This window comes from Bidens hawaiensis, unplaced genomic scaffold, assembly GCF_021521415.1.
Source record: "Bidens hawaiensis isolate Kalapana, Puna unplaced genomic scaffold, B.hawaiensis_p1.1 tig00003182_1, whole genome shotgun sequence".
NCBI lineage: Eukaryota > Viridiplantae > Streptophyta > Magnoliopsida > Asterales > Asteraceae > Bidens > Bidens hawaiensis.
Window position 1 is genome coordinate 692,441 of NW_027491173.1, and position 15,194 is coordinate 707,634.

Sequence of the window (15,194 nt, forward strand, 5' to 3'; positions counted from 1 at the left end):
ATTTGTATAATTTTCAATATTTAAAATCATGTATTTGTCATATATTATACCTTCTTATATTAAGTCACCGTTTATTGTGTAATATTAGTTTCACTAATAAACTTCTCACACTGCAAATTCATTTCAAATATTCTATTTGTTATCATTACACACACACACTAGTAGGTACCTGCGCGATGCGGCGGTGGCAGCAAGAATTTGCAACGCGGTACTCGTATCTTACTATGTGTCAGAAGGTGATGGGGCATTCTGCGTCTTGTGATGAGAAGTTACAAATCCATGGTCTTGATGGTGCTATTACCAACAAGGTCTTTACACTAATTGCTCAACCGGGGCCCTCCTCTCAGATGTGCAGGGCCGCTAGAAATCTTGTCCCTGCACAATTTGCTCAACTGGGAAGACCACAAACTCACCTTCAACTTTCAGTCCTTGTTTACAAGTGTCACCAATATGGGATCAACATTTTTAGATCCGGTGAGAACCGAAGGCATCTAAGTAGGTGATTGCGCTGGTGGAACTACAAAGGAATCTTGGTCCCTTGACCCTTCGGTCGGCCTAGTTTTATTTAAATGATGATGTCTATCAAATTAGCCTTCTTGTGCTACGACTCTCCAAATGGTCTCAAGTGGAATCGTCAAGTAAAGAAAAAAAAAAGGCGAAAATAGTCTAAGCTTTTTTCTTTGACGATGGTTCTACTGTTCTAGTAGCGACCATCTTTGCAATTTTTTTTCCCTTAGCATGATGTGCAATTTCATATATTCCCTCTAAACTTACAAAATCATATATTTCCTTGCATTATACTATAGAGCAATGTAAATTATGTATTAAGCTGCGCTTTGAGAAAATATGTAATTTTGTAAGTTCATATATATAATACCCCCAAACTTTTTTACAAGATGTCAAGTTATGACTTACAAGACCTCAAACACTAAAAGTCTAAAACTACTAGTTAAAACACCTGATTGCAATATTAACTAATGCAGACTGCAAGTATTAATACACACACACATGCCTAAAGTAATGTCAAGCTCATACTCAAGCACGCTTATCAAACGATCTACAACTCAGGTTTGACCTTAGCACGATTTGAGTTTTTAACGAGCTTATCTTGATAGGCGAGACATCTAACCATCACATCCAATCAACTAAAAGAAATTTTTAATCCCACAAAGCAAGCAAGTAATGTAAACAAGTAAGAAAGACTTTTATCCTCAAATCAACAAACATGAAATCTAATGTTAAGGTAGTTGGTCAAATATGCAGCAGAGTATAATAGAAAACAAAACGATGATTTGCTGAATGAATTGAATCAGTCTTCCTCAAGGTTGATGGAGTCCTTGAACTTACCATACAAAATCTTCTTCAACTCCGCCATCTCAGCAACTACCAACTCCTTCTCGTCCTCGAGTTTCTCCAAATGTTTGGCCGTCGTCTCTTGCATCTTCTCAATCCTCGCCTCCACTTCATCTTTGGCTAAATGACCAAAAACTTCTCCTATTTGGAACCTCACCACCTCTTCATCCGTTAGAATCAGTTCATTGCTCGCGTCCTCAAAGTTCTCATTCGCTTCCTGCACACCAATCATGTAAAATTCAGTTTTCATGATATATATGTTAGTGTGTTAGATATTAAATGTATTTTAATGTGTTTAATGTTTGACGTTCACAATGAAAATTTGATAGCATACATAATCACAAACAAAGCCACAGCCTTGTGCCTATAGACAAAGGTTACTTCGGTTAACAAACATATAAAAGAAAAACTGTTATGTAATAAACGAGTTAGAAAATAATGGCTGCTATGTCAATAGTCTATAGTTAGAGGATCTGATTGTGCTAGTTATTAGTTGAGGGGTCTTCTTGTAATTGTCTTGTTAGGATTCGTTATTAGCTTGTTCGAGTCTGTAGGTTCATTTTCATCCAATTGAATAGAAAGTTTCCTCTTCTCCTCTAGCTTCTTCTCTCTCTACTTGTTTGGATCGTAACAGTGGTATCAGAGCCTTCGATTCTCGGAGCTCTATTCCATTTTAATGGCAGAAACATGTAATCAGGAGGTTGAGTCTATGTTGAAGACTCACGATGAAGCTATCTCTAAACTGAAATATTCAACTGAAGTGATGACGAAGCAACAGGAGCAATTAACAGCGACGATCACCGCAATGGAAACTAATCAGTCGCGTTCATTGAATAATCACACAATTTCACCATTAGTTGCCGAACAACGACCGAACAATCATTCAATCGGCACGGGTGAGGTGAAATTGGATAAAGAATCTGACGAACGAGACATATCAATATCAATGGCGGAATTGAAAGCAATAATCAACAGGAATGAGGAATCGATAATGAAGATAATGCATTCTCCCTTGTTGATACAGCAGTTATCAAGCGATCATGAAGCAGTCGTAGCATCCGTTCCAATTGAATCACATAGTGCTAAGAACCAAAGAATGACATCAATTTGTATGTTCTCATGATTTCCAACATGAAGTTGATCATTCTAGTGATGTTGAAGGAAGATTTGGATCACTTTCTCTTTTTAGATCTGTAAAAAGTGAGCATGTCCTTAAGGTGTTCGATTAAATGCCTGAAGGATTTGAGAGTGGAACAAATGAACATAAAACTGTTAAACTTAAAGGAAAATTGCAAAGGAATTGATACAAATCAGAATGTTTTCGAGATTCATGTGATCAAGCATAAGGAAATATGGCAATTTGTTATTGATTCGGAAGATGATAGGGTTTTTGAATCTGAACCAGGTTGGCAATTTTGTTCGGTTGATAATTTGAGTGAAATACAGCATAATTCAAAGGAATGTCCTGCTGTTGAGAAGCTAGAATAGGTGATGTGGCTGCTTGTCAAGGATCAGATTAGGAAAACTAAACAAGTAAACTCTGTAATAACAGCATGTAAGTCTTTGAATTTGGATGGCTTAGTGATTGTTTTGGAAATAACATCTTGTACAGATATTATTAAGCCTATTAGGCCAATGTTTTACATTGGGATGCTGTTTAGTATGAACTGCTTAATCACAAAAGACTCTAATGGGCATAATAATGTGATGTACCAAAGCCATGGAAGTCCTAAAATTACAAAGGATCTGGCTCCAATGGTTTTGAGGACAACAATTTCTTAAAGGAAAAAGGGTTGCTATATTTGTGGCATAAATGGAAATCCAAGTCCACATATGTGAAGATTAGTACTGAAGTTACGGGCAGAATTTATTATTATGTTTTAAAGGTGGGTTGTTTCAAAAGTAGGGCATACACATGGTACAAATGGAAAGCCAAGGGGTCGTGTCAATGGTCTAACAAAGCATGCTTGAACAGATTACTTGAAGTGCTGATTTGGGATTGGAGTATGAACTTTAATGTTAAGTACTGTTGGAACAGGCTGTCCAGGGAATACATGATTTGTATTCACCACAAATCAGTTTTCCAAACGAGGGGTTATGATATTTGGATGTTGCCATGGTTTACTCCTATTCCGGATATTGTCAAAAATCAACTAATTGGTGTGTGGGAAAAGAGAACTGGAGTGAAGTACAAGTATGCTGCTTGTCAATTTGGGTTGCAGGTTGTTGAAGATGGTTGTCATGTTCTAGTTGTATTTTATGACAACAAAATTACATATCCAGTGGCTCTTGTATTATACATGGTTGGACACATATTAAGTCTCATGCCAAGGAATATTAGGATTGAGAATTGGAATGGGGAAAATGAAGCAACGAGTGGATTGGTATTGTCATGGGAGAAACGTTTATTTGAAATACAAACTAGTACACTAACCGCGCTCAACAAAAATCAGTTTTCCTATTCAGTAGTTATGTTATATGGTGGATTCCATGGGATAATGTTGTTGCTAATATAGAGGCTGCTATTTATGTTAACAAAGCCGTGGAATCATTTGCTTGTTATTTCTCCAAAATGCTTTGGGTTGCTGTTCCAGTTTCTGATTTTCAAAGCCGATAAGCTTTACATAAATGTTTTAAGGTAACATAATACCTTATCTTGTATTCTTCACTCAAAATGGAAAACTTTTGAGTGACTATGGGTCTAAGTCACTTGGAGAATATAGGTATACTCCAGAACGGGTCAAAGGAAAAGAAGCCAAAAATAATTCTTTCTAGAGATCCATACTCGACTCTCCATCTCGTGACTTTATCATTAAAACGAATGGCAATCAGGTGCTTACAACAGCGCTTAAATGTATTCAGATGAAGTTAGATGAGTTGTATCTTGTAGCTTCCAGAGTTGTGAAGAACCTCAAAAGGTGAGGATGTGGTACCTTATGCAACCTACTCCTACCAACCAATGACAATTCGATTGAATTTTTAGTAACAAAAGATGTTTGTAAAAGAGCATCAGTTCAGGTAACAAATTTGATTAGTATTGTCAAAGGAAGAGTGGTTATGATGTTGGATGATATGACTGTTATGGCTGGAACTCATTATACGGTTGCATATCTATTGCATAAAGAGGACGAGATGGAAATCTATGCCGGCTGCACTTTTAGTATATTCAGTGGCATTCTTGGTATGCACTTTCTTGCTAAAGTCGCACAAATGTTGTTGCTGCTATGTCTTATTTTCTTAGAGGGCGAGGAAAAAAAGTTTTAAGGCAGGGGTTGTACCAGAAGGAAATGCAGTGAAACTTAAGTTAGCCGATAAGGTTCATGTAAAATGTTTAAGCTGGACTAACTTGGAAAGCAATTATGGGATCACTACAGGATTGTGGGAATCTTATTTGAAGGAACTATGTTGGTTGGATCCAAGTTTTGGTTTTGTGGAAAGATCATCCTCCTGATGATACAATTTGGGAAAGCATAAACGAGTCCGAGCTAAGATTCCCAAGTTTCTTTTTTCTAAAGATTACAGTTGAGGTTCAGTTTCATTACTTGAGGTCAAGTAGTATTTTAAATGAGAGGATTTGTTATGTAATAAACGAGTTGTTGGAAAATAAGGGCTGCTATGTCAATAGTCTATAGGATCTGATTGTGCTAGTTATTAGTTGAGGGGCCTTCTTGTAATTGTCTTGTTAGGGTTCGTTATTAGCTTGTTCGAGTCTGTATGCTCATTTTCATCCAATTGAATAAAAACTTTCCTCTTCTCCTCTAGCTTCTTCTCTCTCTACTCGTTTGGATCGTAACAAAACCATTATAACAACAGGTTGGCATCCGACAAATACTAAGAAATTAGTCAAGACTTAAGAATCTAAACCTCTGTAGACAAGGGATATTATAAGGAAAAGAATAAGCAAAACTAAGGCGCCGTTTAGAAATCAAACAAAAAACAGAACATCAACAACAAAGTGTAACACAAGTACAGTTGATGTTCGCTTAATCAAGCATAATGCATGACCACCTCGCAACTTTCCAAATAACTATTGGCAGTATGCATCAGCATGAATGAGCTTACAACTTTACAAGATGATGCAAAAAAGAAATAGCTCACATGGCACTTCTACACTGTAAATTACTTGGAAAGTATAGCCCTTATTTCTCTAACTCGCAATATTAACTACCATCAAAAGATTTCAAGCAAAGAGAAGGTGTATTGTATAGACCAAAAAGGCCAATAAATTGCATAAGCAATAGGGAAAAATTACAAAAGTCACAGAACAATTTTGTACACATTAGAGGAATAGAGTCCCTCTAGATGTTAAATTTAAATAAATATGTGAAAAAAGAAAATTTTAAACAACTTGGAACTGGTACTTCCAATTGTTTTTCTTACATGTCCTTTTCTTTCCTTACATGGCTTATATTATTTTTATCCCGGATCTTTTCTAAAACAATTTGAATGACCTGGTTCTGAATTTATAAAGAAAATTTCACAATTTTGTCTAAATTTAATATGTAGATGGACTTTAATGTGCAAAAAACTATTGAGGGATTTTTGTGAGTAAAAATAGAGAGTATGTTGGCTTTTTATGTTATTTATACCAAGCAATAAAATTGAAACTTTCAAGTTGTTAGGAAACTAGCACTAGAAGAAATTAGGCATCTTGGGTCAAAAAAATATGGTATACCTTCCTATGCAGTTGATGCGGTATAAAATCGACCGCTATTTGAGATATCGGTAACTTTAATATCATGCAGAATTTATATATATACATGTATAAACTCGTAAACATATATAATATCATTTTTTTAAAGGCACATATATAATAATCGTAATGTTACAGTCAAAACTCAAAACTGTCGATATTTGAAACATAATCTAAAGCCATGAAGTCTTCATTCGAGTCCACATCAACCAAGGCATCCAAAATATCAGTTAAGTATTGGTCAATATCATAGATAATATCGGTACCGATATTTTGATCAATATTTGAACTGATATTTTGCTTAGGGGCTGATAACCGATATCACACCCATATAACGCAGATATTAACTGCATAGATACTTTTTGTAGCTTAAGTATCCAGTATTTGACTATTTCACGATACGAATAAAATCTATCTTGATGTACTAGCGATTAGGGGTAACCAGATAAATAAAATAAGTTTTGGTTAAGTACCTTGGCAATCTTTATTTCATCTTCGAGTTCATGAAGCCGGTTGTTCAATCTCCCAAATTTGTTGATGTTCTGCTGATCCTCCCATGTCACTTCGGTTTCCGACCCGCCAGCCTTTAGTTTTCATTATATTGTAAAGTTAGTTAAAAAAAACAAAGATTATGCTCCAAAATTACCAAAAAGTATTACAAACATATATAAACGCGTTATTTATACACAAAACAATAAACAGAAACAAGGAAAAGTAATGAACGAAACTCAACTTTCACCTGTTGCATAATTGATACCGGAGATGATGCTTAACGAGGCAGAAGAGCTTTCCCGAGTACGGCATAGAGAACCAATGGCAGTATAAGCGTTGTTAGTATTGTAAACAAACCGAACCGAACCGAACAGCGGTTCACGAACGAACAAAAACAATGCTTTATTTGATGTCGCTAACCAAGAGTGGTTAGCGTCAAAGGTTAGCTCCGGTTAGTTTGTGTTGGTGTGTTTTTCATATTCGTATGTTAAATAAATTTACATATAAATTAGTGACACAATACCCATATATATATATATATATATATATATATATATATATATATTGTTTCACAGTTAATAATAATTTTGCTTAAATCTATATTATAAGATTAGAAAAGTCATTCAAGGAACATACTCCGTGTTCGTTCATTGATTAAACGAGCGGTTAGTTGGTTTACAGCTTAGTCGCTTTGATTACAAAGTATACGACAATACAATACATACACAGATAGATCTGATTGAAATGAGAAGTAATTTAGGGTTATTTTTGTGAAAATCATGAAGTTAATGTTGCAATCGTTAAATTAGGGCTAATAAGATTTGAATCTGTAAGCAAAAGACGAATATGAAGACTGAATGAAAGAATCCTTACCGGATGATGGTGGCGGAGTGATTGATTATTAGGGAGTGAGTCGCCAGCCTGATCAAGGGTTTTGCTGAACTGTCTCTTTCTTTTTTATATTTTATATATATATATTAACTAGCTAGTGTTCTCCCAATTAACTAAATTGGGTTGGGCCAATAGCGTGATGTCAGTCAGTAAAACTCGATCGTTAGTAAAGCCCAACCTTTATTAATCTCGGACTTTGAGGTGGTGAATCTACGCAAATTCGGTTGGTTTTCATCATGTTTGTTACGGTATCGACTAAAAAAAATAAAACCAGCATTCAATCGATTTTCGTTACGATACTGGAACCAAAACAAAACGCGGTGAGTCTACGCGAATTTGGTCGGTTTTCGTCACGTTCGTCACGGTATCGTAACTAAAACAAAATAATAAAAGAGAACAAAAAAACAAAATTGGCATTCAGTCAGTTTTCATTACTTTCGTTACAGGCCAAAACAAAAAAAGAAATATCACTAATACGGTGCCACAAAGTGATCCAATGGGGTCTTTGTGGCACCAAACTTTTAAATTGTTATATATAATAATTAATTAGATTTTTTCAGGTTTTAGACAAAAAAAAATTAACGACCCACAAATAAATTACGACTACTGAGCCAACAAAATGTCGAAAGGCGACCTAATATGCGAACAATTGTAAACAGCGCTAGGTAGCCCAAATTTACAACGTCCTATTTTATGGAAATCACTTTTAAAATAGAGTAACTTGAAATTAAATAAATTGATCTAACTTTCGTTAGTTAGATTAATTGTGATTTAATTTAATCTTTTTGAATTGATCGATCACGGTAAACTGTAGAAATTAGGAAGTGGCAGCAACGGTTGTCATTTGGTGCGGATGTGCAGCTATCGGAATGTAAGGACAATTGGTCTTGGGTTGGGGATCAGTCCAATATGTGTTCAGTTAGTTCGTTAAGGAAGGTGATGTGCGAAGGGGTCCAATATGACAATAATTATGTGCTGAAATGGGTTAATTGGATCCCGTTAAAATGTAATATTATGGCGCGGAGGGCGAAGATGAATCTATTGCTGACCAAATTGGAACTTGTGAAGAGAAATGTGGATATTTCGAATAAGATATGTGCCTTATGCGAGTCATGTGAAGAATCTGCAGATCGTATTTTTTCGGCTTGTTTTGTTGCTATTTCGATGTGGGAGGGGATCGAGAGATGGTGTGGCTTGGAGCCCATTTATGCTTTTGAGGTTAGAGATCTTATGAAAGTGTTTAAATCCGCTACGGGAGATAAGATTGGAAAGAGAATTATGCACAGGGTGATTGTTGTTGTTGTTTGGTGTGTTAGGAAAGTGAAGAGGTAGGTCCAAGCATAGTCCAGTTGGACCCGCAAGACTCACCTTGAAAAGGGACGTCTGCGCGGTTGGACCCGCAAGACTCACCTTAAACAGGGACGTCTGCGCGGTTGGACCCGCAAGACTCACCTTAACCAGGGACGTCTGCGCAGTTGGACCCGCAAGACTCACCTCGAAGAGAGACGTCTGCGCAGTTGAACTCGCAAGACACCTTAAAGAGGGACGTCTGCGCAAAGACCAACTGGATCCGCAGGACCAACCATGCTCAGAGACGCGACGTCCTTACGCGCAATACGCAAGCTGTTCCCGCAGGAAAAGCCTCCCAATGGTGACGTACTCCGCCTGTTCCCGCAGCTACGGATACTAGCCATCAGGGAAGGCTACCCGCACAGCAAGGCTACACGCACAAGGCACTAACTCTCAAATAATTCAGTAATGTCACCTGAAGAGGGAATGAGCAAGCCGGGAAAACTCCCGCCCAAAGCCGGGAAAACTCCCGCCCAAATGAGCCAGTCCGTACGCTACTGGAGGACCTTTTGTACTATACCTGCCAAGGTATGGACAAAAGATCTGACCAAAGCTGCGACAGCTCACTGACAACAGTACGACGAGCAGCACGCTCTAGTACTTAATGTCACTATCAGCCGCTGCCTACTCACCAACCCCTGTCGTGGCACGTGCATAGCCTGCAGTTGGTGGAAAAGGAATAGTACACAGCCGGCCATGTCACTATCAGCCGCTGCCTACCCACCAACCACTAGCATGGCATGTGCGTAGCCCACAGTTGGTCGAAAAGGAATACTATTCAGCCGGCTGTACCTCCTTGGAAACCTACCTTCGGCTATAAATACTCCAACACCTTGGAACGGTATCATTATCTTATATCTTCATATATTATCTGATATCTGCTCTAGTCATTTCTCTTAATATACACTTATATTCAAGAGCAATCTAGTCTGATTCTCACGCCGGAGGGTGGTCACAAGGAGGTACCCCCCCTTCTCAGTGACGAGCTCACGGTGTCTGTTTTGCAGGTCATCAGAAGAACAACCATCTTTGCCGGAACTAACCCTCGTGGGAAACATCTATTTAACCCCCAGATTATCCGTAATCTGCCCGGGGTCGATTAGTGTTTCTTCATTGGCGCCATCCGTGCATAAAAACTAGAACTTATTCTCAGTTTTTTCAAAACTTCTGGAAAGATGGTTAACGTTACTCCGGTCCCAAAGCCAGCGAGTGACCAAAAAACCCCGGTAATCACAACCCCAGCTACTGGGAGGAACACCGGTGAGTACACAAATTTTACGAACACTACCTCGGTTACTCAAGCCGGGGCAAGTGCAGTAAATTTTACGAACACTACCCCGGTTACCCGAGCCGGGGCAAGTGCAGTAAACAATCCTTCACTGGGATTCACCGATACCCAGTTGGAGAGACAACAGGCGAGGCTCCCCCGCCAAACACTCGATCAAGTTAAAGCGTGGGCCGAAGCACGTCAGAAGGAATTCCAAGCTGAGTTGGATGAACGCTTTCGTTCACTCCGACAGGCTGACGAATTCGGAAGCACTCAACAGCTCAACATGAGCAGTGAGTGCGAGTAATCGGACGACGATCGGGAGGAATCCGACACCGACGCAAACCCTCGCCATAGGGCAAAAGGGAAGCGTAAGGAAACGGACTTCCAACCGAGAAGGAATTTCGGAGAAACCTTCAAACCAAGGGGAAACCCACGTGACTTCTCCAAAACCTTTAGACCAACTGCTGCAAATGCGGGAACGTCCAAGTTTGCAAGGGACATTGCGGAAGCAATCGCCCCGAGAAGTGCCAAACATATGTCCAACATCGACACTTATGATGGTATATCAGACCCAGACGATCATTTGAACAGATTCATAGCGGGGGCAACCGTCAGCAACTGGACGGAACCCACGTGGTGTTATATGTTCCAGATGACGCTGGTTGGAGCAGCCAGAGCGTGGTTTGACCGTCTACCGGTCCACCACATCTACGATTGGGCGGACTTCCAGCAGAAGTTCAGCCAACACTTCAGTCAACAAAGAAAGTATACCGAAGAGCAATGGACAATCCTCAACTGCATCCGAGAGGAAGATGAGTCTTTACTAGACTTCATCACGCGCTTCAATTCAAAGAAGCTAAGTCTGGGCACTATTAGCGAAGATCTTGTTCGCGCTGCTTTCATCCAGGGCGCGAAGGACCCAGAGCTCATCCGCACCTTAACGGGTAAAGACGGCATGCCATCCACGTGGGATGCCATCATGACAGCAGCTAAACGCTTCGCGGAAACGGAAAAGCAACTGAGTAGAGATCTTCCCCAGAGCACAAACCTCTACACCCAGAAAACAAGAGAAAACAACGTCCTCACCGCCCGGCTAAACAAAAAGAGGAAGCTAGGCATTTGGCAGTCAAGGGTAAACTTTGACACCTCATCCGGCTCGCACCCTCGGTTAGGCGGAAAGGATAACATGCAGTCGGCGAACCGGAACTCCAGATGGACGCCACTCACCAAAAGCGTCACCGAGATATTCGCCACCGAGAGGCTCCCATGGCCAAAGGCTCCAATTATCCGACAGCGTCCAAACGCTGATCAAAGCAAATTCTGTGACTTCCACAGGACAAGAGGCCACACCACCGAGGAATGCTTAGACTTGAAGGACATCGTCGAAGCATTTGTCAGAGATGGGAAACTCACGCACCTCGTGGCGTAATGAACGCTGAGCAGGCTAATGCGTGTAGAACCCCAGTTGGGGAAAACAAGTGAAACTGCAGCTTCAATGTTGGAGACTACATACTGCGTAAACAACGAGATTCCGAACCAGGTGAATATCGGCTCGAAAGGCTCGATGACACCCCCATCCCAAGAACATGGGAGTTCAATTACACAGGTTGCATGTAGATCAATTCCAAACTTGTAAAGAAAAGGCCCAGAGCCACTTCTAATGGAAATGATTCTCCTTACCACATTGACGCTGATGGTCTTACATTTATACTTATGAACTTTCCACACTGATATGCCGGTATTCACCGCATAAATAAGTGGAGACGTCGTTGCGTGTGGACGGCGGCAAAACCTGCATAAACACAAAAAACGGCAAACCTTCACGCAGGTCAGTTATAGGTGAAGACTGGTCGTCCCACTAAATGAAAGTGACGGTCCTACCCGCACAATCATGATAGAGGAAACTGAACACTAACCTATTGACAACCGCGCGTCGAACGGTTAACTTATTCAAAACACTTGGAAAATTGCTGTTAAACTAACGTATGCACGAGCGAATCATATATTATTTATACGGCAAAACAAGTGCCAAATTAAGCTATAATATGCATGAGCAAGTCATATAACGTTTATAAAGCAAGTCATCTAGTGAAATTGACGGTCCTACCCGCACAAACATTTATATTTCATAAAAAATTCAAACATTACAAGAATGGCCGGGTATCTACCCGCCTACAGAAATATAAATCTATCCTAACGGTGGGAAGGGATCTCAAGGTTCAAACTTCAGGACCACTCCCTCCAAACCCACTTGTACCCGCACCATCAGTTGGCTGTGGCGGTTCAAGGAAAGTCTTGAGAATGGTTAGCCCATCATCAGCAGCAGCAATTTCGTTCACCTTCTCCACCACCGGATGCGGGAAGGCAGCATACTGGTTCACTGCTTGGTCATAGGCAGCTTCAGTGTCTACGTCATAAAGAGGGAAGTTGGAAGGCGGGATGCCCTTCTCAACAAACCCCAGACCAAGCAAGAAACCAGCCTTTTCCCCATCCTCATGGGAAGCGTTGAGGGCTGCGCTCATGGCATCGTTATAAGATGTGTTCGTGAAGATCCGATGCACAACCTACAAGGAAAAATACAAAGTATCAAAATCTTTTCTAAGTACAAAGAAAAGCGTAAAGATATTATGAAGCTACGCACCTGCGACAACGCTTCTCGTAGAAGCCATTCCTTGGTGATCAGAGCCTCCTGGAGGGCAGCTTGAGCTTGGTTACGGGCGCGTTCGGCTTCATTTTTGTTAAGGTTGGCAAGCAACACTTCATTAGCAGCAGCCTCTTCAACGCCCTTTAGCTTACGCTCAGTGTGGTCAAGCATACCCCTCTGATCCAAGATCTCTTGGAGCTTCTTGGCGTCTTCCATAGCCAAAGCATCATGAGCCTGCTGAAGCCTCTCTAGTTTGGCTTTAAGCTCCTCATTTTCGGCACGCAGAGGTTCAGCAACGGCTTCAGCCTTGGTGGCCCTCTCGGTCGCGTTCCGCGCAGTTTCCTTAGCCAACCGAAGCTGTTCGTTAACAGCTTGGGTAGCCTTGGAACGGGCCTCGAGCCGGGCCTGCACTTCAACCTCGAGGGCCTTGAAGGCCATTTCCTTCTCCGCAGAAATTGCGGAAAGTCTCCTGTTCTCCTCCCGGATAGCCCGCGCCTGAGCCACTTCTTGGATACGCGCAGCCTTTAACTTGTCGTTTTCACGACAAAGCAACTCGACGCGCGGCTGCATCCGGGAAAGGAGAATCCGAAGCTCATTTGTCAGCCTACCCTCCTGGTAGCTAGACATGGCTTCCCCCAACGCGCCACTTGGGGCCGCGTGACGCGCCCACTCGACGCAGTCCACAGCCGTCCAAAGGGTTGTTCCCCGGCGGATGTTCCACCGTGGAACATACACCTCATTCGAATCCGACACTGCAAAAACAAAAAGCAGTTAGGAAAAGATGATAAAAATATAAAAAGGCCAAAATAACCCTACGCACCTGTAGGGTCGACAACAGGCCGGTAGCCGCCAAACCCATCACCCGAACCTAACGGATAACCATCCAAGAGGTCAGGCAGATGGGAAGGAGGCAGAGATTGGCTAGAAGCCCCGAACATACCTGCTGAACCGGCCGGGGACGAGGTAGTCGCCGGTGCCGGAGGCACGGTTGAAGCCGCCGCGGTAGAGACCATCGGAGGTGAACTTACTGGAGGTGAACTCATAACCGTGGCCGCCGCTGCGGAGGAGCCCGCGGAAACAATCACCGCCGGCTCAATGAAGGATTCCGTGAAGATCGCACTGACAGCCGGCGGGGATGATGTTACAGTTGGAACAGTTGCCTCAACAGAATGAGCAACTGAACCAATACTGCAAACAGGCGTAGCCGCTTGGGTCATCGCCTCGGGTAGGTTGACCAAACCTACCGTCATGGGTCCAGAACTGCTCCTCCCCGCATCACTTTGGAATGCAGTAGCATCCACGCCTGCATGAAGACAAGATATTAAAAACAATGGCGGAAAGAATTGCGGGTAAGATTAATTTACACTTACGAGTTTTCTTGAGCTTGAAGGTTCTGATAGGCGGGGACGAACCCGAGGGAGCCGGCCTCTTCACGCCGGTCACCGTCGTCATACTGGGCGGATCGGAGGTGACAGCTGTCTCAACCTCCGAGACAGTTGTCTCACCACCACCAGGGTTCCCCGCCGCCTCCTCACTTTCGGTCTCCGACTCAGACCGGTTCCCCTGATCGGCAGTGGAGGCAACCTTCGCCTTGCCCTTCATGCCGGCAGCTTTCTTCTTCCTCACGAAGAAAGGACCATCTGTGGATTCCTCATCAGATGACAAAATTAGAGGAATTCCAGCAGAGGTTTGAGCATTGAGAGGGCGAGGGTTAAAGAGTCCCTTACCTGGCCGCTTGGCGCTCAGAATCTCGTGGCCCGGCGGGTAGACCTCCACAAACCGATCCGCAGTTTGCTCCAAGATGGGCAACTCGTTCTCGTCGAGAGCACGAGTACCCAGCCGAGCGGGACCACCGCTCTCACGCGGTTGCAGAAGCGACTGCAAATTGTTCCCCTCTGAAAATAAACAGAAAAGCAGTTAGAAGAAAAACCCTAAATCAGCAAAAAGATATGAAGCATACCGTAAGGGATAGAGTTCAAACCATATTCGAGGACGATGGGAATCTGTGGCGCCTCTGCCCCAGCATCCTTCCATACCCGGCTCATCCCAAGCATCACCATCCCAGACTCCGCAAAGCGGTAAACCGGAGTCTGGATCTGGGAGATCTTGGCGAACCATTCCGCCTCTTGGTAATTGGAGGCGTGAAGGCTAGGGAGCGCCCTCCCGTTCTTGAACGTCATCGCAATGGGGACGACGCGAGCGGAGACATAGAAAAACTCCCGCTTCCAAGAACGAAGACTGCGCTCGGTAGCGCAGATCTTCAAACCCTTGATCCGATTGACCAAGGTATACCAGCCCTGGATGCACCTCCAAGAGTAGAAGGTCATCAGGTGGTCGACGCGGGGCTCAACGCCCAGAATATGGCACACCCATTCAAAATGGCGAACCTTTGCGATCGCCATCGGGTGCACCTCCGTTAGGTGTACACCGTGTCTCTCCAAAACACGGTACACAAACTTCGTCAATGGGAACCTCAGATTCCCATAGACGAAGAATGCAGC

General features: G+C 42.3%; 1 protein-coding gene across 1 annotated transcript; it reads right to left on the reverse strand.

The window, feature by feature from the left end:
• Positions 1-1,309: 1,309 nt before the first annotated feature.
• On the reverse strand, positions 1,310-6,894 carry LOC143622515 (putative prefoldin subunit 4). The gene is made up of 3 exons (XM_077093636.1): positions 6,786-6,894; positions 6,520-6,630; positions 1,310-1,570 (listed from the first exon to the last, which is right to left on the reverse strand). Exons 1-3 carry the CDS (start codon positions 6,792-6,794, stop codon positions 1,310-1,312), a joined length of 381 nt encoding a protein of 126 aa, XP_076949751.1. The 5' UTR covers positions 6,795-6,894.
• Positions 6,895-15,194: the final 8,300 nt, after the last annotated feature.

What these genes read in the sequence shown, in the direction of transcription:
- LOC143622515 (XM_077093636.1), bottom strand. An exon ending in ATGAAATAAAGATTGCCAAG is followed by an intron (nt 1,571 to 6,519) that starts GTACTTAACCAA and finishes ATTGGTGTGCAG; the next exon opens with GAAGCGAATGAGAACTTTGA.